Below are 21,176 nucleotides of genomic sequence, written 5' to 3'. Positions count from 1 at the left end.
CTGTGGCCAGGTTATTTGAAAGACAGTCTCTTCACAGTTATGTCTAAGAGGATCCACCACAGCATAGAGGCAGGGAATATTGTGGCTCTCGTCTCCTAAGGAGCAGGGGTGGGTTCCTGCCAATTCTAACCTCTTCTACAGAAGAGGTTCCACAAATCTACCATGCCGTTTAGAACTGGTTCCAGCTCCCTCCTCCCGCCCGTCCGCACATCATCAAGATGAAAAACGAGAGGAGGAATTCTGGGAGTTGAAGTCCACAAGTCTTAAAGCTGTCAAGTTTAAACACCCCTGGGGTTTTTTTTTTCTAAAGGGTTGGGGGTGCAAGGGTCTTGTAACTTGACAGCTTTAAGATTTGCACACTTGCACACTTCAATGCCAGAGTTTCTGAGCCAACATTTTGGTTGCTAAGCAAGAGTGTTGTTAAGTGAGTTTCACCACATTTTACAAGTTACCCAGTCACATGGCTGGCAAGCCACTCCCACCCAGTCACATGGCTGGCAAGCCACTCCCACCCAGCAAATCACTCCCACAAAGCAGGCCACACCTACAGAAGAGGTTCTAAAAATTCTTCAAACCCACCACTGCTAAGGAGATACCTCTGGTGGGACACAAAAGAAGGGCCTTCTCGGTGGTGGCTCCCTCCCCTTGGAATATCATCTCCCCAGAGATTAGACTGGTCTCTACTTTGACATTCTTTAGCAAGGCCTTGAAGACCTAGTTTTACCATCAAACCTGAGGAATCCAGAATGGGATGGAGTCAGGGGTGGGTTCTGCCCTGCTTTACTGCCAGTTCACTCGCTCGCTTTGCGTGCACATGTGCGCTGGATGCAGTTCAATTAAAATTGTTCTGCACCATGCGTGGAACTAAAAAGCAAGATGGCGGCAGCAATGGCAGCGACAAGGGTTCAGAGACGTGACAGGCCTGGGTCAATGCCACTTCCAGCGACCCTGTCACTGCCCCTTCATTTAATAACCAAGAAAGAAACCACTCAACTCCATATTTCAGAATTAAGTATTTTTACTGGCTACAAACGAAAAGAAGCAAAGCAAAGCTGAATCTGAATAAAAAGGCGCGAAAGCAATAGATATCAATACAAGATTCATTCCCCTCCCCTTGGTACCCCAGTCCATAGTCCAATCATATTTCACCCAACTGTCAGGTAGGAGACATCTTCAAAAATCATCATCAGGATGGAATGCTGGACAGTTGGCCTTGGCGGGAAACTCCCTTCCTTCCACATGCGCAAAGAGATGGTGAGAATAACTCCCTAATAAGCCGTCCTCCAGTACAGAATGATTCCCTTCCCAAATACCATGCTCCCCCTCTCCGTTTCAATGGCAGCCGAAAAGCAGCAGCGAAGCAGAGGCTGACAGACCACCATACCACTACCGTTTGGCCGAACTGGGCCGAACTGGTAGGAACCCAACACTGGATGGAGCCCATCAAGTGGGTTATTTGACTGATTGCTGTTGCTGGTGGGTGGGGTGGTGGTGGTGTTATTGTTTTTATTGTTGTATATGGGGTTTTAATTTTGTTGTTGTTGTTAGTTGCGAAGTCGTGTCCGACCCATGGACAACACTCCTCCAGGCCTTCCTGTCCTCTACCCTCCTCTGGAGTCTATTTAAGCTTCAGTATGACGCATTCTCTTCATGCAACTTTTTTGCAAACTGCCGCAAATCACTAAAAGTGAGTGGACGGCCATGTAAAGTTCCCAAAATAAATAAATAAATAATTGGGCAGGAGTTATTAGCTACTTCGATTTAAACGGTCTCCTAGATAAAAGCAAAAAGTTGCAAAAACATTTTTAAAATTAAGCTTTTAACCGATATATTCTGTTTTGGATTTGTGATAGCAGTAGTGCCTTTACTTGACTTTTTATGGTTGTTAATGCCTAGTTCCGCCCAAGTGGATCAAAGCAATTTTCAGTGTAATTATATACGCATAGCAGAGTATTATAGCCAGTCATCTCAGTCTAGAGAGCCATGGGGGCAGCAACTGGCTATACGCACAACCTGTGCCTTTGCAAATAGTTTCAGGCCAAGGTCACAAGTTGTGCCTAGAAACTCAGTAGGGATGTAAAAATGATTGGTTTGTTATTGTGAAGTTGCGCAAATGATCCTTTGCACATCGACAAAACTGGGATTTTTTTTAAACCCGCACATTGACTTTAGTCAGTGTAAACGTTATTTTGTTTTAAAATTTTCTTTTATATATCTCAGTATTTAATTTCACTGGCAATTTATCTTGAAAAACAACCTGTTGTCTGAACGCAAGAAATGCAGTCTGGGAACTTTCCATTATTTCACCGTTTTATGGCTTGATTAAGCTGTTATTAAGCAAACCTGCCAGTGTTGGGTTGCCAATTTTTTTACTACCGGTTCGGGTGCGCGAGCTTCTGCACATGCGCAGAAGCGTATGGGCAAGTGGGCGAAGCCTCCCACCGCCACTACCACCAGTTTGCCCGATCCAGGCTGAACTGGGAGAGACCTACCTCTAAAACACACTAGTCATAAAGTGAAAAGCCATGATTGTTAACCAAACCTATTGTTGGCTATGGGGTGCTTTTGCTAAAAAGTAGAAGTAAATGGCCATTTTCAGAAAAGAAAAGAAAAAAAACCCATTGCAAATTGAAGTCACATGATTGTGGATGCTGCAAAAGGCTATGAATGAGAGCATCTAAAATGTGATGTGACAATGGGGAAGTGGGGACAGCGTCTTCAGAACTGATCTTATAAGTAGCTTTTTGGGGGAGGGTGGTCTGTTCTAACAAGACACTAAGTGACCGGTTGCAAATTGAGGACTTCCTGCATAGTTAGTAAACTAATGTGCTTGCAGGCCTAATGAGTTCAATCCCTGATAGGAGGTTTTATGAATGGAACTGAATAACATCTGGCTATCTACTTCTGACACTTCCCAAACAGGACGAAACTCCGCTTATAGTGACTCCGGCTGGTAAATGACATTGAACTTGTATGAATGACACATATGCACAAATAATTTGGGGGATGAATATAAAGAGGTTGGAAAAATCAGGGAACAAGAATGACTTGGAAGTTTGGAAAGATCTTTATGGCTAGTAGAGTAAAGTCACAGAAACTTCACTTGAAAGCCTCGTAAATTAATTCTGCACAGCCTATAATTAAAGTGGAGACCCTCAATTTCTCCTCCTCAAGGTCCTTCTCATATTTTACTCACTCCCGGGTTCAAGGATATATTTTGCGAAGGCCTTGTTTCCTCTCTTAAATGTCTTCCAGCCTTCTCTGTGTTCTCTTTGGTGTTTCGTCCCACTTATTACAAAAGTTTGCAGCTGTAGGCTAGATAAATATATAGTAAATGTTTGCAGAGGACTCTGAAGGCTATATATCCCAGCAGAAAGCCTTATAAACAGGCAGTCCTCAAGTTATGATCCTAATGGGCTGTCCATTACAATTTGAATGAACTTTATGAATGAATTTTAAATGAACTTACGACAGTTCATTTAGTGACCGAAGTGACAACGGCACTGAAAGATGTGAATTACGGCCACTTTGTCAGACTTATTAGCAACCTTTGCAGCATCCCCATATGATTTACATCCGGGTGCTTGGCAACTAGTTCATACTTATACTTCATATGTTGCTGTGCTTCAGGGTCATGTGATCCTCTTTTACAAGCGACAGGTGGAAACTAATCAAGGAGAGAAGCAAGCTAGGACTAAAGGAATTTCCTGACCGTGAGAAAAATTAACCAGTGGAACAGCTTGCCACAAAAAGTTGTGGCTCCTCCAAACACTGGAAGTTTTTAAGAAGAGATTGGACTGCCATTTGTCAGAAATGGTGTAGGGTCTCCTGCTTGAGCGGGGGTTGGACTAGATGACTTACAAGGTCCCTTCCAACTCTGACAATCTGTTAAACAACTAGAAGGCCACTAAGTGAACTTAATGATGCCCACAATCCCTGCTCTTCCAAACCATTCATTAAACCAGTGGTTCCCAAACTTAGCAACTTTAAGACTTGTGGACTTCAATTCTCAGAATTCTCCAGCCAGCAGAGCTGGCTGGAGTATTCTGGGAGTTGAAGTCTACAAGTCTTAAAGTTGCCAAGTTTGGGAACCTTTCATTAAACAAATGTGGGGGTTGTTAAGTGGGCCATGTGATATCTCAGGCATGGAGAGACTAGGTGTAGGCACAAACCCACCTTCCTTGGGCCTGCCAAGGCCTCCTTCCCTCTCTGACATGTCCCATGCTCTACTCCCCATCCCCTTCGAGTCCCCACAATCATTTCTCTATTGCTAGCTACAGTTCTGCCAAGGTTGGCCTGGCTGGAGGAAAGTAATAGCTAGCTTTTAGTTAGTTTTAGCCAGGGGAAAATAAAATTATCAGGGTTTTCTTTCTCTTGCTAAAAGCTAGCCGTAGCCTCTGCCAGGCTAAGAACTTGGCCAAGATTGTTTTTCACCCAGAAAAAGATGGCCCCTTGTGGGATTGTGCCCCAGCAATGGATCCGCTCGCCCCTCGTTCTCTACCCCAATCGCCTGAGCTCAGGGGTTCTGAAAAGTGAATGAGTGGTCAGTGATGGGAAAGGGGGGGTGAGTGTGTGGAGCAGTGGAGTAGCAAAGCAGTTCCCGGGTTTATGCGGACCTGAAGGGACAGGATAGGAGGATTACTCAGTGGGGAGGTGCTGTTGTGTCTCTGCAGTCATGAGGTCCTAAACCAGGGGTTTCCAACCTTGGCAACTTTAGGCCTGGAGATCTTCAACTCCCAGAATTCTCCAGCTGGACCGATTCCTAAACGACCACAGGAATATTGCAGCAGAAGTTAATTTTGGATCAAAAATACCTTTTGGGATTATGTTGTAATGTAGAATACTTCTAAGTGACTGGTTGTTAGCTGAAGACTGCCTGCAATCTGAAAATAGAAAGGATGCAGGTGGAGTTCTTAATAATATATGCAAACTACAGTACAAGTAGCCTCAATTTAAGACCAGAATTGAGATCGCATTCCTGGTCATAAGTTATTATGATTATAAATTGAGGCATTGTGAGTTGGCTGTTAAGCAATTGCAAGGGCAAATGTTTTATTTTGAGTGGGAGTTTTTGTCAGAAACTAGCAAAAAAAAAAAGCCACAAATCATGGTTATGTAACAACTGATCATAAAGATGAGCTATCTCTCCATTTGTGTGTCTGTGTGCGTGCAGGCACATGTATATAGGCACACTTGTTTTTGTGTGGCACATTTTATGATGTCCAGATGTCCAGAAGTGCTTTACAGGCCATTAAGCATCCATTCTGTTGCCCTTCAGAATTTCAAAGCACCAATAAATGATTGTTAAATCGAGATTTAACAACTTGCTGGAAAAGGTAGTTTGCATTCGTTTTACATTCCTTTTTTGGAACCAGAAAGCCAAGTAGGAGCAGATTTTGGGATGCAGAAAAATGCAGAGCCAGCTTGAAACGATCATTTTCAATCACTTCCTTAAAATATTAATTACACCGTTCAGGAAGAATGCATCAAGATTTTCTTCTCACTCCATCCCCCTTAGGCCTCGATAATATTAGATAGATAATAATTGTCCAGGAAGGACAAATATAGCCAGATAGCTAGCTAAACTTAATTTTGTCACTTTAAATGTACACTAATTGGCATACATTAATACAATTTCGTTGGATGCAGATCCCATTAAGTCTTCACTGCAATCATGGTTCATTTTGGTTTTTTTAAACTTTTGATTCATGGCTATTATTTAAGACTTGCAAAACCTATATAACAACTCCCCGCCGGCGGGAGAAAGACGATGGGCGGAGCTAGCACAGGCGGGGGAGGCAACAGTAGGCGGGGCCTGCAATTTGGCATTTCTGCCGCTTGTTTTGTTAGTAGGCGGAGATTGGGGTGAACCCACTTTGTCGAACCGAAGGGGAGGACGGATGTCTCTCGGTTCGACCAACCGAACCTTGCCTTTAACCGATCCGCACGTTTATCAATACACACTCTGCCCCATTCAATGAGAGAGATAGGAAGAGGCTTTCGGGATGTCCCAAGCGAACGAGGGGCGCCCGCTCCCGACCCTCCTGCTTTTCCTCCCCCCCTCCGCTGGCCGGAGATCGTCCATTCTAAAGAGCGCGCACCTCTCCCACGATTCGGCGGCTGTCTGGGCGGTTGTTAGGGGGTGGGGGAAGCGGACAAGGTGATCCGGGGGTTCGGCGGGCTTTCATCGCGCTTGGAAGCCGAAGCGGCTGCAAACGCCGGGCGGGATCATGGCGAAGGAGGAAGACAAGGGCGAGATGAAGGTCCCCGAGGAGATGTTCAAGGATGTCAAGTTCTTCGTGGTGGGAGACATCGACTCCAAGGTAACCGAGGGGAGATCGCCGCGGAGGGGGGCGCGAGCTCTTCCGCCTCCTGGGCTGTTCCTCCCGATCTTCCTCCCCCCGCAAACCTTATTGGGACCAAGCGATGACAGCGGCTCGTGAGGCGGGCGGGGGGGGGGAAGAAGGGAAGAAAGCGCATGCGCTCTTGCGAGAACCCTTTCCAGAGAGCGGGACAGGGGGGCATTGTTGCCCCTCGCGCGTGCTGGAAGTGGGGGAGGTTTAGGGCAGGGAGATCAGCCGTTAACGGTTCGCAGCGGCCGGCCTGGGACTGACGTGATCTCCTCCCCCTCCTGTCAGTCAGTCAGTCCCGCGTTTGCTGCTAGGGAAGCTCGGCAGGCCTCTGCTTCGGATTGAGAGGGTTTTGGGGGGGCGGGAAAAGCATGGCGAGGGGCAATCTGAGGCCCGGGTGGTCTTCCCGGTGTCGCTGTTGCTTGTAGTCCCCGCACGGGAAGGGGGCTCGGAGTAGGCCTCTGGCGCTCCCCTTCTCTCGCTTGCCGTTTCCTCATTTCTGTCGCCTGCTGGTGAATGAGCTTTTAAACCACGCTTTACATGTAAACTGCGTGAAACCAGACTTCTTAATAGCAGAGACTGTGAGAGGGATCTTGGAGTCTTAGTGGACAATCAGCTGAATAAGAGCCAGCAGTGTGTAAGCTGCAGCCAAAAAAGCCAATGCGATCCTAAGTTGCTTTAAGTGAGGAATACAATCAAGATCAAGTGAAGTACTAATACCACTCTATAAAGCCCTAGTAAGACCACACCTTGAGTACTGCGTTCTGTTTTGGTCACCACACTATAAAAAAAGATGTGGAGACTCTAGAAAGAGTGCAGAGAAGAGCAATAAAGATGATTAGGGGATTGGAGACTAAAACATATGAAGAATGGTTGCTGGAATTGGTTATGTCTAGTCTAATGAAGGGAAGGACCAGGGGAGACATGATAGCAGAGAGGAGGAGGTCAAGCTATTTTCCAAGGCACCTGAAGGCCAGACAAGGAATAATGAATAGAAACTAATCAAGGAGATATCAACTTATAAATAAGGAGAAATTTTCTGACAGAACAATCAACCAATGGAGCAGTTTGCCTTCGGAAGTTGTAGGAGGTTCATCACTGGAGGCTTTCAAGAAGAGATTGGACTGCCATCGGTCAGAAATGGTGTAGGATCTTCTCCTTGAGAGGAGGATTGAACTAGATGATCTACAGGTCCCTTCCAACTTTGTTAATCTGTTATCTGTTAAAATCTCATGGCAGGAAAGGATTCCTTCCCCCCAGGAGAACAAGAGGGAATCCCCGATTTGTCCTCCTCTTCTACAGAAACAGATCCCTCGTATTAAAAAATAAAGGAAAAAAAAGACATGACTCCGAATCTTCTTTTCCCTGAGCCGATAGTCTTCTGCAGACGGGAAAGATTCCTTCTGTCAGTGGGAGAGAGCCAGTAGCCACATCATGCCATCCAATCTGACAAGGTCTAACTTGCCTCTTCTGGATGTGAAAGATGGCAGTTGCTGGTTGATCCCGACTGGGAAGTGAAATGCAGCTGGAGCTGCTTAGCTTTTCGATGGGAGACCACTAGGTGATCACAGGCTGCAGGATAGATTGGGAAGCTGAAAAACATCCCGAAAGAGAAGCTCATGCTGTGTGCCTAAAATGCATTCTCAATTTGTTTATAATAAGACCCATGGACTCATCAAATCATCTGCACCAATAGAAAATATGTGTAGTTTAGGATTGAAATGGGGGAGTCTTTGTTGCTCTCTTGAATTATTTTCTTTACCCATTTTCATTACGTTTTATTACCCATTTTCAAGAAAACAACCAATCTCAATAGAGCACCAAGGTCCTCACACATACCAAATCTATTTTGCTTTTGTGTTCTGAAACTTTTATTTTTTTAACCATTTCAATGTTACAAATGTGGATCTGGGACACAAAATGATTGCAATTTAATGCTGGAGTAAATTTCATTCAGGATACAGCAACTTTTCTTCCTCCCCTGATGAAATATCATTTTTGAAGAAAACATAATTTTCTGTGATGTCCAGGCTTAGAAAAATAAGGTCTGGTTGAAACCAAAATGAAGAATAATAGTTTCCTGGGCATTGAAATCAGAAGGAATTATGGGTAGTTTCACTCTAAATCTCTATATAAATGAAATGAGATGGGGAATATGTGAGACTAAATAAATATATCTTATAATAAAGCAGTTTTCTTTGCAAGAACTAAGCTAAATTAGGATTTTTTCTGGTTTTTCATTTCCAAAATTTCTGCCTTTCAACATGTAAAATGAAGTGTTCCTAGGCAATTTATTTGATGAGAAATAAAATGAGTTCAGTGCAAGAAAGAATTATCATATGTTCTTTTCCTAGAAGTTTCAACAGATACCAAATTATCTTATATATCGTAATTCTATATGGCATAATAAGAAGGAATGAAGTTCTTAGAGATCTAGACACATTTATAGAGTATTTGGTGCACTGAATACATACTTGTTTTTAACGAAATAAATGTGAAATACAAGCATCTTTCATGCGATACTTACATCCAGGGGAAAGATGGTAGAAGTAAAACTTTCTTATCGTGCTACATTTCATTTTTCATTATTTTACATTTTATTTATTGCTGTCTTTGGTCAACTATGTGTTTATTATGTTGAGAGAGCAAGAGCTGGGTTTTTTTTTAAAGGAAGGCTTCATATAGCCCAGTTTTAATGAGCTGTGGTATTCATACAGCATGTTTAAATGTATTGGAGAAAAACTAGCAGATCAACAGTAGGATTGGGGAGTTAAATGTTAGCCCAAAGAACCCTAGAGGTCTTTCTCTGATCGGTCATGTCATGAACTAATGAGAGAGAGGTTTTTATTCAGTTTCTGGCAATAACACCTAGAATGCTGCCCCCCCCCCAACTTGGAGTGATTTCAAAAGCTCTTTTATTTCTATTTTAATTCCCTTCCACATGATCACATGGGGTGGAATAGGGTTGGTAGGATAACTCAGTGCTTTTCTTCCCTTTCCTGCTCCCAACCAAAAGGTCTTTAAAAAAAAACTAAGCAAAGACCTAGGAATTATAACCTTTCTCCCCAGCAGTTAGGGGAACGGCTTATACAAACCAGATGTCTTATATCGTTCACTGATGTCCAGCAACAAGTTTGTTGTTTGGCTTGATTGAAATTCTCTGGGAAAGGTGATAATATTAGCATGAATGTACGCAATGTATGTGTGGGAAAATGTGATTTGTTGTACCTAAGCATTTTTCTGAAACTGAAAAAAGTAACTTTTCACTTTCATGTTATATAGGTTATTCAACTTCTGAAAGATGGGAAGGCAAAGGAAGTTTCCTATAACGCTCTAGCTTCACACATCATTTCAGAAGATGGGGATAATCCAGAAGTTGGTGAATCTCGTGAAGTGTTTGATCTTCCAGTAGTAAAAGTAAATATTTAAAGCATTGTAACTATTGTTATAATGGATGGGCAGGACAAGAAGCAATGGATGGAAACTACTCAAGGATAGAAGCAACCTAGAACTAACAAGAAATTTCCTGACAATTATAATAATTAACCAGTGGAACAACTTGCCTCCAGAAGTTGTGGTGCTCCAACACTGGAAGTTTTTAAGAAGAGATTGGACAACCATTTGTCTGAAATGGTATAGAGTTTCCTGCCTGAGCAGGGGGTTGACTGGAAGACCTCCATGGTCCCTTCCAACTATGTTATTCTATTGTATTCTATTGTTTTAGTACAATTAATATTTTGATACAGAACATAAATGTTTCCAGATTTGCATGCAAAGAAATGCTATTTGTGTGTGTTGAGAAGGGAGAAAAGGGTCAAGTCCATCACTTTGAGCACTGTTTTGTCCATTATGAGCCTACTGGTAAACAGCAAGTTAAAGCCTTATCTCAGATCCCTGGCACACCACCACCACCACCACCACCCCAAAAAACCCCTACGTTATTGGATTTAGGATTGATAGTCCCAGTTATCTAGCTGGCTAAGAAGGGCATTGATGTTTGATGAACATACTTATAAAGAAATATCCTTACTGTTGCCTTGTACAAGTTATCATATGTTTCAATAATATCCAATCCCTTTCAATATTTGTAACCTTAATAATAAATCAATTTTATTATAATCACATCAGCATAGTTTGAAATACTAACATGAACGTAAAACCCACAGATTATTAATTGTTTACATGTAGAGGGTTCCTATTCAGTACTTTATATCTACAGATAGGGCTGGGAGAAATTGTTTGAAAACACACAGCTGTTTCCAATTAACAAAGATAATACAGACATAAACAATCCTTTTAAGCCTGATAAGATAGCTTAATAGCAATAGCACTTAGTCTTATATACTACTTCACAGTGATTTACAGCCCTATCTAAGTGGTTTAAGAAGTCAGCATATTGCCCCCAACAATTAAATATAATGAATGAATAATAATCAGGTGAGTGTATATGCTTATGTTTATAATTAGATAGCTATTCTCAGATATATAAATATTTACTTACTATTTTTAAAAACCTATTCTAGCCTTCCTGGGTGACTTTGTCTGTTCAGTGTGGAGCTCTTCTGCCGTATCCTTTCCAGTGAATATGTTAAGAAATTATATAACATTTGATGTTTTTAATATAACTTGCTTTTTAGCTAGGCAAGAAATTGTTTAAGAGAATTAATTAAAGGAAGGTCCTCCTATATTTTAATGCTCTTGCGAGGTCCAGTTGCTTAATTGAAACATTTATTTTTTCTTTCTTTGCTAGTCCTTTGAAATTTTTGAGAGAATGTATATTGAAATTCCTGTTTGTTCAAAAGACAAACTATTCACTCAAATAATCTGATAATTTTATAGCAGAAGGATTGTGATCTCAACTCTACCAAATTCATTTCTTGATTGCATAATGCTAGATTAGTTTTCTTTCTGCTCTCTCTTTTTAGAAAACTTGGTATGCACAAATCTATACATAGTTTCTTATGAAGTTTGAGAAATTTTTCATTTGTTTATGTTAATACATTTTACATTTTATTTGTGTTATTTCCTTGACTTAATTTTGTCAGAGTAAATGGCTTTTCTCCAGAATCCTGTCAGATCTTTTTTGGAGTTGCTGCTTGTCTGTCTCAGGTAAAATATTTTACAAAGCAGCTAAATGATATTCAAAATAAATTCAAAATATTTTTAGCTAAAGTACCTTGCATTTTTTGGTAGGTATCCTCTGAAGATCGGACTATGTTGTGGGCTTTGATTACGTTTTATGGTGGGGATTGCCGTTTGAGCCTGAATAAAAAATGTACTCATTTGATTGTGCCTGAACCAAAAGGGGTAAGAATTTTAATACATGTTAATGTTGTTTTAGCATATGGAATGCAAATCAATGGCTTGTAAGTATGTTACCATTTTAAGAGGTTTCCGCAATATGTAAGTAGAGTAACGTGGAAGTCATTTCATACATTTGGCTAAGATATTCCTAGGCAAAATTATGTTTTGGGGACTGATAAAATATTCTGATGAATTATAATGCATTTTAGTTTATTAGTTTTGTATGCCGCCCACTCTCGGAAGACTAACATTTTAGCTTATGTTATTTTCAAATAATTGGTGTCACAGCTAAAATAGGTGTTACCAATAAAGAGAATAGTATAGAATAGCTCAGGGTTGAACTGTGGGGCCTTTGGTGCTCCGAGTTTGGTTGTTTTCTTGCAGATGTTTCATTACCCAGCTGGGTAATATCATTAGTAGTAGGGGGGTATGGAGCTTGTTCTCTGGAAGGAGTGAGAAAAAAGGAGGTGAAAACAGTAACAGGACTGGAATATCTGCTATTTTCTAAGGAAAGACTGTTGCATAATCCAAATGCCACAGATTTTACCATCCATTTGTTTAGTTGAAATTTTATTTACCTTTTATTAATTAAATATTACATAGTTCTATCTAAAGTAGGAGTAGGAGTAGGGGTAGACTTTGGGTAATTATTTATAAAGTAAAAAGATCTATTTAAATCAAGGCATTTTCCCAGACCATAACTTCCTCTCCCCTAATTAAAGTAGCATAAAAAAACCTAATTAGCCACCAGTAATAACCAGGTTAGCAATTGATTGGCCCTTGAAAAACAAGCATTTTTAATACCCCATGGCATTTCAGAAGCGAGCAGGCTGGATACAGTTATCATGTCAATTTATTCTATAGCATTAGGCCCTTGATCAAAGACATCTCCTTTCAGATACATGTTCCTCTCATCTTTTGAGAAGATAAGATTCTAAACAGGTCCTCTCTAGATAACCTCATAGGATGGACAGGAAAGGGGTCCCCAATATAGTCTGATGCTGTGCCTTGTAGGGTTTGGTAAGTAATGACTAGCATTATGAATTCAGCTGAAATACCTATCAGTAGGAGCAGCCAGTTGACCAATTACAGAGAAAGTAAGTTTCACTTATCAGCAATCTGACATTTGAAACTTTTTGAATTCATTGTTTGCATTTATAATATTTACATTTCAAATATTTTTGTTCTTTCCAGGAAAAATATGAATGTGCCATTAAACGAGAGAACATTAAAATTGTGACACCTGATTGGATTCTAGATTCTATAGCTGATAAAACCAAAAAAGATGAGGTTCCCTATCACCCCCGTTTAATAATATATGAGGAAGAAGAGGAAGAGGAAGAGGAGGAGGAAGAAAATGAAGAACAAGATTCCCAAAATGAAGGGAGTACTGATGAAAAGTTATCAAGTCCACCATCTTCTCAAGAAGGGTCTCCTTTGGGCAATCGAACTTTTTCTCCTAAGTCTATTGATGCTGACAGAAACAAAGGAGAACTTATGTTTGATGATTCATCAGATTCCTCTCCTGAAAAGCATGAAAGAAATTTGAACTGGACCACAGCTGAAGTCCCACAGACTGTTGCCAGAAAGCACACATTGACTCCAGGCAAGGACTCTGGATTGATTAATTTGTGTGCCAATGTCCCACCTGTCCCAGGCAATATTTTGTCCCCTGATATCAGAAGTAATATAATGGCTTCAGTACAAACTCCGCAAAGTTCTGGACATCCTGAAATGATGACAACATGGAGTCCTGCAGTCCGGACACTAAGAAATATTACCAATAATGCTGATATTCAGCAGGTTAATAGGCAATCAAATGTAGCACATGTAAGTACTTTTAAAGTATATGTTGATAAAACATTTCTTGAAAATGAACACTTTCTCTCTTAATGTTATATCAGTAGTTGGGATTTTCCTGAAGTAACCCGTGCCGAATTGCACACTTGTGCAACACACTTGTCACCTATCGTAATGAAGATTTTGTTGTTGGTTTAAGATTTTCTGTTTGGAGTTCTTAGACCTCTCTTGATCACCCTGGATTTTTTGAATACAAAAGGATCCTAACTGGTCTGTGAACGTCAGAAATAAAAGGAGCATTTTGAAGAGAAAAATGATTGTTTTGTTGTTAAAATGTAGGATGTTTTCTGAAAGTCTAGTGGAGTATAAAAATATAATTTAAGATGGCATTTTTCTTTTCAACACAGTCTTGGATGTTTACATGGTAAGAATTCTATTTGCTTATCTATGTTTTAGTGAACTACCTGTAACATTTTTGAAGTCTTAGCTAGAAGCAATTATCCACAGCCTAATTAGCTCTTTAAGAACCTTCAGACTTCAAGTCGTTCTAAGTGTAATTAACCAAGGCATAGTATCAAGAAAGCATTTCTACAGCAGTGTTGCAGGTCTCAGCGGTACAAGTTATTTTTCAGATTAAACTCCAAATATTGGTCTATCAAAATCTATATATATAAAAGTCAACTACCACTCACTCATCAGAAAATCTCCACAATGGTAAAGCATATAAACTTGAAATTTGGAACGTACATTTCTCTTGGCTTCTAGGTGCTCACTAAGAAAGGATTTTTCGAAGTGACCATCAGATCATCAGTATTCCTTATACAGTATTATATTATTTAACAAGTGTCATTACTAAGGAGTTAGACGTTCTACTTCCCCTCGCTAGATCGGGCGTGGGCGTGGCCAGTGCGTGACTCATCCAGCCTGTGGGTTTTACGTATCAATTTATCAAGCCCAATCACATAGCTTCGTAGTGAAGGACGGATATCCAGCTAGTATCTAATAAACTAAGGAAATTTTTATTTCATTATATGTGCCTCGTTTACTAAGATTTAGGAAAGTCCCCTTGAAAGTAATATCGCTTTTCAAAGTTATGGGAGTGATGCACTTTATTCAGAATTGTAATGTTTCTCATACTCAGCTTTTGAAAACATGCTAGAAGAGGGGTGACAAACTCGCAGGCCAGATGCATCATGCATTGGCTATGCTCACCCCCAGTACAGCAAACAGGGAAAAAGTCGTGATATGTCACATGACGACTGTGTGATGCCGCAAGTTTGACACCCGTGTGCTAGAATATTTGCTTTCATTTTGCTTTTAATGTTCTTTAAATATATTTAATTCAGTCTTACTGTATTTATGTTTTTATTATTTGATTCGTTCTGAATAATCCTGGTAGCTTTATTAGATAGCTTTATTAGAAATATTAGGAAAAAATAGAACTATAACTATAATAAAGCTTCTGTGTTGTTTTCTAGATCTTGCAGTCACTTTCAGCACCCACAAAAACTTTGGAGCCACAGATAAACCACAGCCAGCAGGGGCATCCCAACACAGTCTTGCTTAGCCAGGTCAAACTGGCACCAGAAACACGCTTAGTGCAGCCGCCTCCGCCTCAGCATCACCAGCCTCAGCAACAGCCGCCACCGCAGCAGCAGCAGCAACAGCATCACCATCTCTTGCATCTCCAAGCCCAGCAGCTCCTGCAGCTGCAACAGTCCCAGCCGCCACAGGCTCAAATTCCCCAATCGCCTTTCCAACAGCAGCCGCATCAGTTTGCCCAACAGCAGCAAGTCCATCAGCACCAGTTTCCTCAGCAGCAGCAGCCACAGCAGCAGCAGCCACAGCAGCAGCAACAGCAGCAACTCCCCTTCCCTTCCCAACTGGTACACTCCCAGCAACAAATGCACCGCCCCCCACAACCCATGCCATTTCAGCAGTTGCATCGATTGCAACAGCAGCACCTGCAGCAGCAGCAGCAGCGGCAGCAACAATTGCAGCTTCAGCAGCAAAACCTCCAGCAGTTACAGCAGCAGCATCAGCAGCAACAGCAACTTCAGCAGCAACAACTGCAGCAGCAGCACTTACAACAAATGCAGCAGCAGCAGCAAATGCAAATGCAAAATCAGACACCACAACACTTGACTCCAACATCTCAAACACTACACCATCAAGTTCCAATTCAGACCCAACAGAATCCCCAGCAGCAACAACTGCAACAGCACCAACTGTTTGGACATGACCCATCTGTAGAAAGTAGGTTAACTAGTTATATGCATCCTAACTTGTGGTTAGTGTTTCATCCTATTTTCCCCAAAAGATCAACCCTGTGAGATAGATTAGTGATTAATCTATTTTGTTCTTGCACATTGAGGCAAAATTGTTTAAAATGAGGGGGGGGGGATTTTGGCTGTTAAATTATTGGTTAGTAGTAAATCAGCTATAGTAAACTTGGTAAGAATATATTAGCAAGCACAGTATCCATGACTAGTACAAAAGGCAAGCCTTTTCCCTTCAGTGGATTTCTGAAAGAAGGAAGCCGTGTTAGTAGATAAGCAGAGCATTTCTAAAATGGCTGTGCTGTAACCAGTTATATATGAAGAACCAAAGAAATCAAAGACAGCTACTGTCCTGAGGAAGTTCTTATACATAGATAAAATGCTTAAAATATTGCTCTTAGGACTTTTGGACCTCTGTTTAGTTCTTTAAGTGTCATCAATTGGATTGACCTAGAAATAATTTCTGGCCTACCTAACTTCATACTAGAATCATTAGAACAAAATCAAATTACTCAGTTGCATTGTGCTTCAAATAGTGATTTCTCAAATATAATGGTTAAATTGTGAATGCAGTTAGCACTTGAATCCAATATGTTTCCTTCTGTCAGCTTTTTTTTTTTTTTTTAATATCGAGTATATCTGTCAAACCTTGTCCTCTCAAAACATTCAGTCCACACATTCGCATGGATTGCAACTTTCTTATAGCAGTATCAGACAGGTAGACATGCTTAACTTCTGCCTCATGGGACTCCTTTTTCAACAATCCATTCCCACATTTCCTGTTTCATTCTAAACTAACGACTATACGGACACAACTGATTTCCGCTGCTGTCTGCTAAGGTACTGGATGACAGGGATGCAATGTGCAAATCACAAAGTAGCAGTCTAATTGTTGTTAGTATTTTTGGAACCTTGGGATATTATTGGTCAAAATATAGAGCAAAACAATGTAATTTGTTCTCAAACACAATTCTCAAGGTTGAACTTCCTTTCAATCTTGGAATTTGTAAAATGGCTATTTGGGAATTGAGATGCTTTGCACATATTTAGCAAGAAAGCCTCTTGCTGCGTTTGAAAGACAAGACCAGACATCTGCATTTCAGTATTGATCGGTTTGAGAGGAACCAAGTTTTAAATGTACATAACATTGTTGCATTAATTATAATTTAAGAGAAAAAAGTGTTTTAGATTAATTTCAACTGCATTGTTTTTTTCAGTTCCTGAAGAATATTTCTTACTGGGTTGTGTCTTTGCAATTGCTGATTATCCTGAACATGTATCTGATAAACATCTGCTGGGAACTTGGAAAAGGGTGAATATCAGTTCCATTTGTGAATATTTTTCAAATCAGAATTTCTAAGTACATTTTTAATGAAAAATCAAATTAACCTATTTTAAAAATAAATTTGCAGTAGTTTCTTTGTAACAAATGAATTATAACAAAATGTATATCTGTTTTTACCAAAAGATGCAGTATTTCACCACTGATTTAGGGTTTTCCCCCTGTTGATTGGGTAACTTCAAACATTTCTATATTTATTATGTTACACTGACATGTCTTTTCAGTTTTCTTAATTTTTATTTTAGGTAATCCATATTCATGGTGGCACAGTTGATCCTACACTTACAAGCCGATGTACACATCTTCTTTGTGAAAGTCAACTTAGCAATATGTATGCACAGGTATGTCAGAACACCATGTATCATTTCTAGTTAAGGTAAAAGTCTGATAACTCTTTCTAGGTTTTTAAAATATAGTTTGTATAGTTTTTATTATCAGTAGCAGAGAGTGTATCCAATTAATATGTAACTCTTCAAACATGAGATCTTGAAGTTTGAAGCTTAATATATTGCCCTTTTCGTCCATAATATTTAACTACCATGGAAAGTTTTTCGTTGGCTCAAACACAAGACAGTAAGGGTCTCATTGGTTCAAGAGTAAAACAAACAAAATTAAAGTAAACCTGAATTAAATCCAGGAATTTTTTCTGCTAATATTAAGGGAAAAAACTTTACTTTGTTTGCTGGTTGTTCCAAAACACCCATCTCCAGTCTCCTGCACATGTTTCAGGCTTGCAGCTTCATTAATAACTCAGTTATGCTGACTCTGGAGAGAAGAATTAAATATGAGGAATAACACAGGATATGTGCCTGCAATTTTTCAAAGCAAATGCTTTTCCACAGTGCATAGGAATCAGCTTGGTCTAGAAACTAGGATACCATGAAAATGAGATTCAGTGGTGAAAAAAAGTAAGGTTCTGCATTTAAGAAAGTTTCTGCAAGAAAAACAAAATGAACAGGTAGATTGTGATACCCTGTTCAATAGTAGTAATTGTGAGGGGGATCGTGGAGGCCTAGTGGACAACCATTTAAATATGAACCAGCAGTGTGCAGCAGCTGCCAAAAAAGCCAACACGGTTCTAGGCTACATAAACAGAGGGATAGAATCAAGATCACGTGAAATGTGAATACCACTTTATAATGCCTTGGTAAGGCCACCTTTGGAATATTGCAAACTCAGTTTTGGTCACGACAATATAAAAAAGATGTTGAGACTCTAGAAAGAGTGCAGAGAAAAGCAACGAAGATGATTAGGGGACTGGAGGCTAAAACATGAAGAATAGTTGCAGGAACTGGGTATGTCTGGTTTAATGAAAAGAAGGACTAGGAGAGACATGATAGCAGTGTTCCAATATCTCAGGGGCTGCCACAAAGAAGAGGGACTCAAGGTATTCTCCAAAGCACCTGAGGACAGGACAAGAAACAATGGATGGAAACTAATCAAGGAGAGAAGCAACTTAGAACTAAGGAGAAATTTCCTGATAATTAGAACAATTCATCTGTGGAACAACTTGCCTCCAAAAGTTGTAAATGCTCCAATACTGGAAGTTTTTAAAAAGAGATTGGCTAACCATTTGTCTAAAATGGTATAGGGAATCCTGCCTAAGCAAGGGGTTGGACTAGAATAACTCCAAGGTCCCTTTCAACTCTGTTATTCTGTTCTGTTTCATGTTACCCATGAAAGCTGTCTGGGTGACCTTAGACCACTCACTGTTTCTCAACCCAACCTACTTCCCAGGATTATTGTTGAGGAAATAGGAGGAGGAAAGTGTCTTGGTTATTCATATAAATAATAAAGGTGGGATCCAAGTAAATAAATAAATTACTTGCAGGCAAATGTGTAGAATACAGACTTAAGTATTCTTGAAATAAAGATGAAAAATATTCTTGAAATAAAGATGAAAAATATTCTTGAAATAAAGATGAAAAATATTCTTGAAATAAAGATGAAAAATGAAAAGCAGTTAACAAAAAATAAGTAGTGGGGTTCTCTCTCTGTATTATCTTACAATAAAAAACAATAATAATAGATGTTTTTAAATGTATTCATTTAAATTCTACAGCTCAACTCAATAATTCTGATAGGCTTACCATTATATTTTAAAATAAAATTTAAAAATGAAGTAAAATATTTATCTAAAAGACATATCGTATAGCAGCTAAGATATTTGGCTACTTAACAATAAACTCAGGAAACTGAGCTCCAATACATTTAGCATCCCAGGCTCAGGAACACAGCCAGATTTTTATACCTTTATGAGAGCCTGTAGTCCATGAAAGCTAATGTGATAATGTTGTCTTATATCATGTTTGTGAGGCAAGTGCCTCTACTTTTCATTTCCAAATGAAATTGATGACCTGAGCTGAAGAAACTTCTTAGGTAAAAAACAAAATGTCTTCAAAGAAAAACCAGAAAGTACAGTTGCCTCTTGAAAAAGCACCTTTGGGACATAATAATGTAATGTTTAAGGTGATGAGTGAGAACTAGGAAATTTACTGACAGCAATAGATGAAGAAGGCAGTTGCTTTTTCTAAAATCAATTTATCTACTGGTTATTATTATGGGGAAAAAAATAGAAGAAGTGATACTACATAAGAGATAAATTTAAGAAGTAAATGCCATACAACATTTGGTGTTACGTACTATAGCATACATATCTAAACTTTCAGACTCCAGTGTTGATTTAAAAGTTATAACTGAAAACTTAATACACCAGGAATGCATTTTATTCATCGTTTTAAAAATATTTTTATGTAGTGCTTATAAAATGTGGTAAATTAAAACCTATAGTAACAATGTTCTGCTGCACTTGTGTATATTGTAGGCTTTGAAAGAAAGGAAAAGATGCATCACTGCCCACTGGCTGAATTCTGTGCTAAAAAAGAAGAAAATGGTACCACCCCATCGAGCTCTTCATTTTCCTGTAGCATTTCCACCTGGAGGAAAACCATGTTCTCAGCATGTAAGGAAGCTTAATGTTACGTTTTTGTTTTGTTTACTGCTGCTATTATTTAGAGTTCAAAAATGAGTAAATACATAGTGCTCCATTTTTAGAAAATCTAACACAGTTAGACAATACAATTTTGCTGGTTTGCCTCCTACATTTCTCCCACTACTATTCACAGCTTTAAAGCTGTGAAAATATCCCTCCCCAGAAGTCAGAAATCTGCCTGAAAAAATGACAATTCAGGAGAATTTGAGAACAGTTGGGTGGTTAAGAGATGGTGTGGGACTGCTATTAATATTTAACGGGGCATTGCTAAAATGTGGTCATTTTCAATCATTAATATGCTGGAAACAAGTAATGACTGCAGCTAATCCTTGCTTAGGAGTGGTAATTGGGACTGGGAACTCCCATCACTGTGATATTATAAAGTGCAGTGTCATGTGATTGCACTGATTTACACCAACAATTGTGACACTCCCAGATGCTATTGTTAGGTGAATCCCACATCATCGCAGTATCCCACAATCACAGAATTGCCATTTATGACCTCCTGCAAGCTTTCCCACTGACTTTGCTTGTCAGAATCTGGTCGTAAAGGTGGAAAATGCCATCACATGATTGTGGAATAGTGCAGCCATTGTGAACTTTTGTCAAGTGTCCGAATCGCAATCATGTAACCACAGAGATGCTGCGATGGTCACAGTTTATAAGAACGCATTATAACTGCATTCAGCATTGTAACTGGTTGTTTTATGTGAATGAATGGTTGTTCAACTAGGACTACCTGCACCATAGGACTGGCAATTTGGAAATTGCCAGTCAGCTTAAAACTTTTAGCATTGATACAGTGTGGTCTCTTCAACTTCTGTATTTTTTCCTAGTGAATTTTCTTTACTAATTGTAAAGGCAATGTGAAGTATGTTGATAGTATTTACCCCCTGGAACCCAAACCCTACAGTAATTTTCTTCATGGGGAATAGAATTAGAGAATCAGAACTATTAAAAGATACTCCTGGCTATTATCTCAATCCAGGAAACCAAAGGGAGATTTCAAATCAGAAGGACCCTCAAATTTTATCTTTTCTGGAGAGTGTGAGCCCAATCTCCTAGTATTGGAATAGTAGCTTAGTCATTCCTCTTCCCACCATCGGTTT

At 39.7% G+C, this 21,176-nt stretch overlaps 1 protein-coding gene across 5 annotated transcripts in view; it reads left to right on the top strand.

Annotated features, from left to right (window-relative positions):
• Positions 1–6,106: 6,106 nt before the first annotated feature.
• The window catches only part of PAXIP1 (PAX interacting protein 1), a 31,514-nt gene continuing 16,444 nt past the window's right edge, over positions 6,107–21,176 (top strand). For all 5 annotated transcript variants that reach the window (XR_004256936.1, XR_004256938.1, XR_004256937.1 and 2 more), the window contains exons 1-10: positions 6,107–6,323; positions 9,633–9,767; positions 10,874–10,917; positions 11,396–11,459; positions 11,544–11,657; positions 12,849–13,484; positions 14,933–15,710; positions 16,951–17,045; positions 17,321–17,416; positions 19,900–20,037. Coding sequence is in view for 2 of the 5 variants with exons in the window: in XM_032236832.1 (XP_032092723.1) it covers positions 6,231–6,323; positions 9,633–9,767; positions 10,874–10,917; positions 11,396–11,459; positions 11,544–11,657; positions 12,849–13,484; positions 14,933–15,710; positions 16,951–17,045; positions 17,321–17,416; positions 19,900–20,037 (2,193 nt within the window). In the remaining 3 variants the exon portion in view is untranslated. The remainder of the gene's footprint in view (positions 6,324–9,632; positions 9,768–10,873; positions 10,918–11,395; positions 11,460–11,543; positions 11,658–12,848; positions 13,485–14,932; positions 15,711–16,950; positions 17,046–17,320; positions 17,417–19,899; positions 20,038–21,176) is intronic.

Source organism: Thamnophis elegans, chromosome Z (genome assembly GCF_009769535.1).
Source record: "Thamnophis elegans isolate rThaEle1 chromosome Z, rThaEle1.pri, whole genome shotgun sequence".
In the NCBI taxonomy this organism is placed as follows: domain Eukaryota; kingdom Metazoa; phylum Chordata; class Lepidosauria; order Squamata; family Colubridae; genus Thamnophis; species Thamnophis elegans.
Note: the sequence above shows the minus strand (reverse complement) of the source record. Positions and strands in the feature narration are given on the sequence as shown.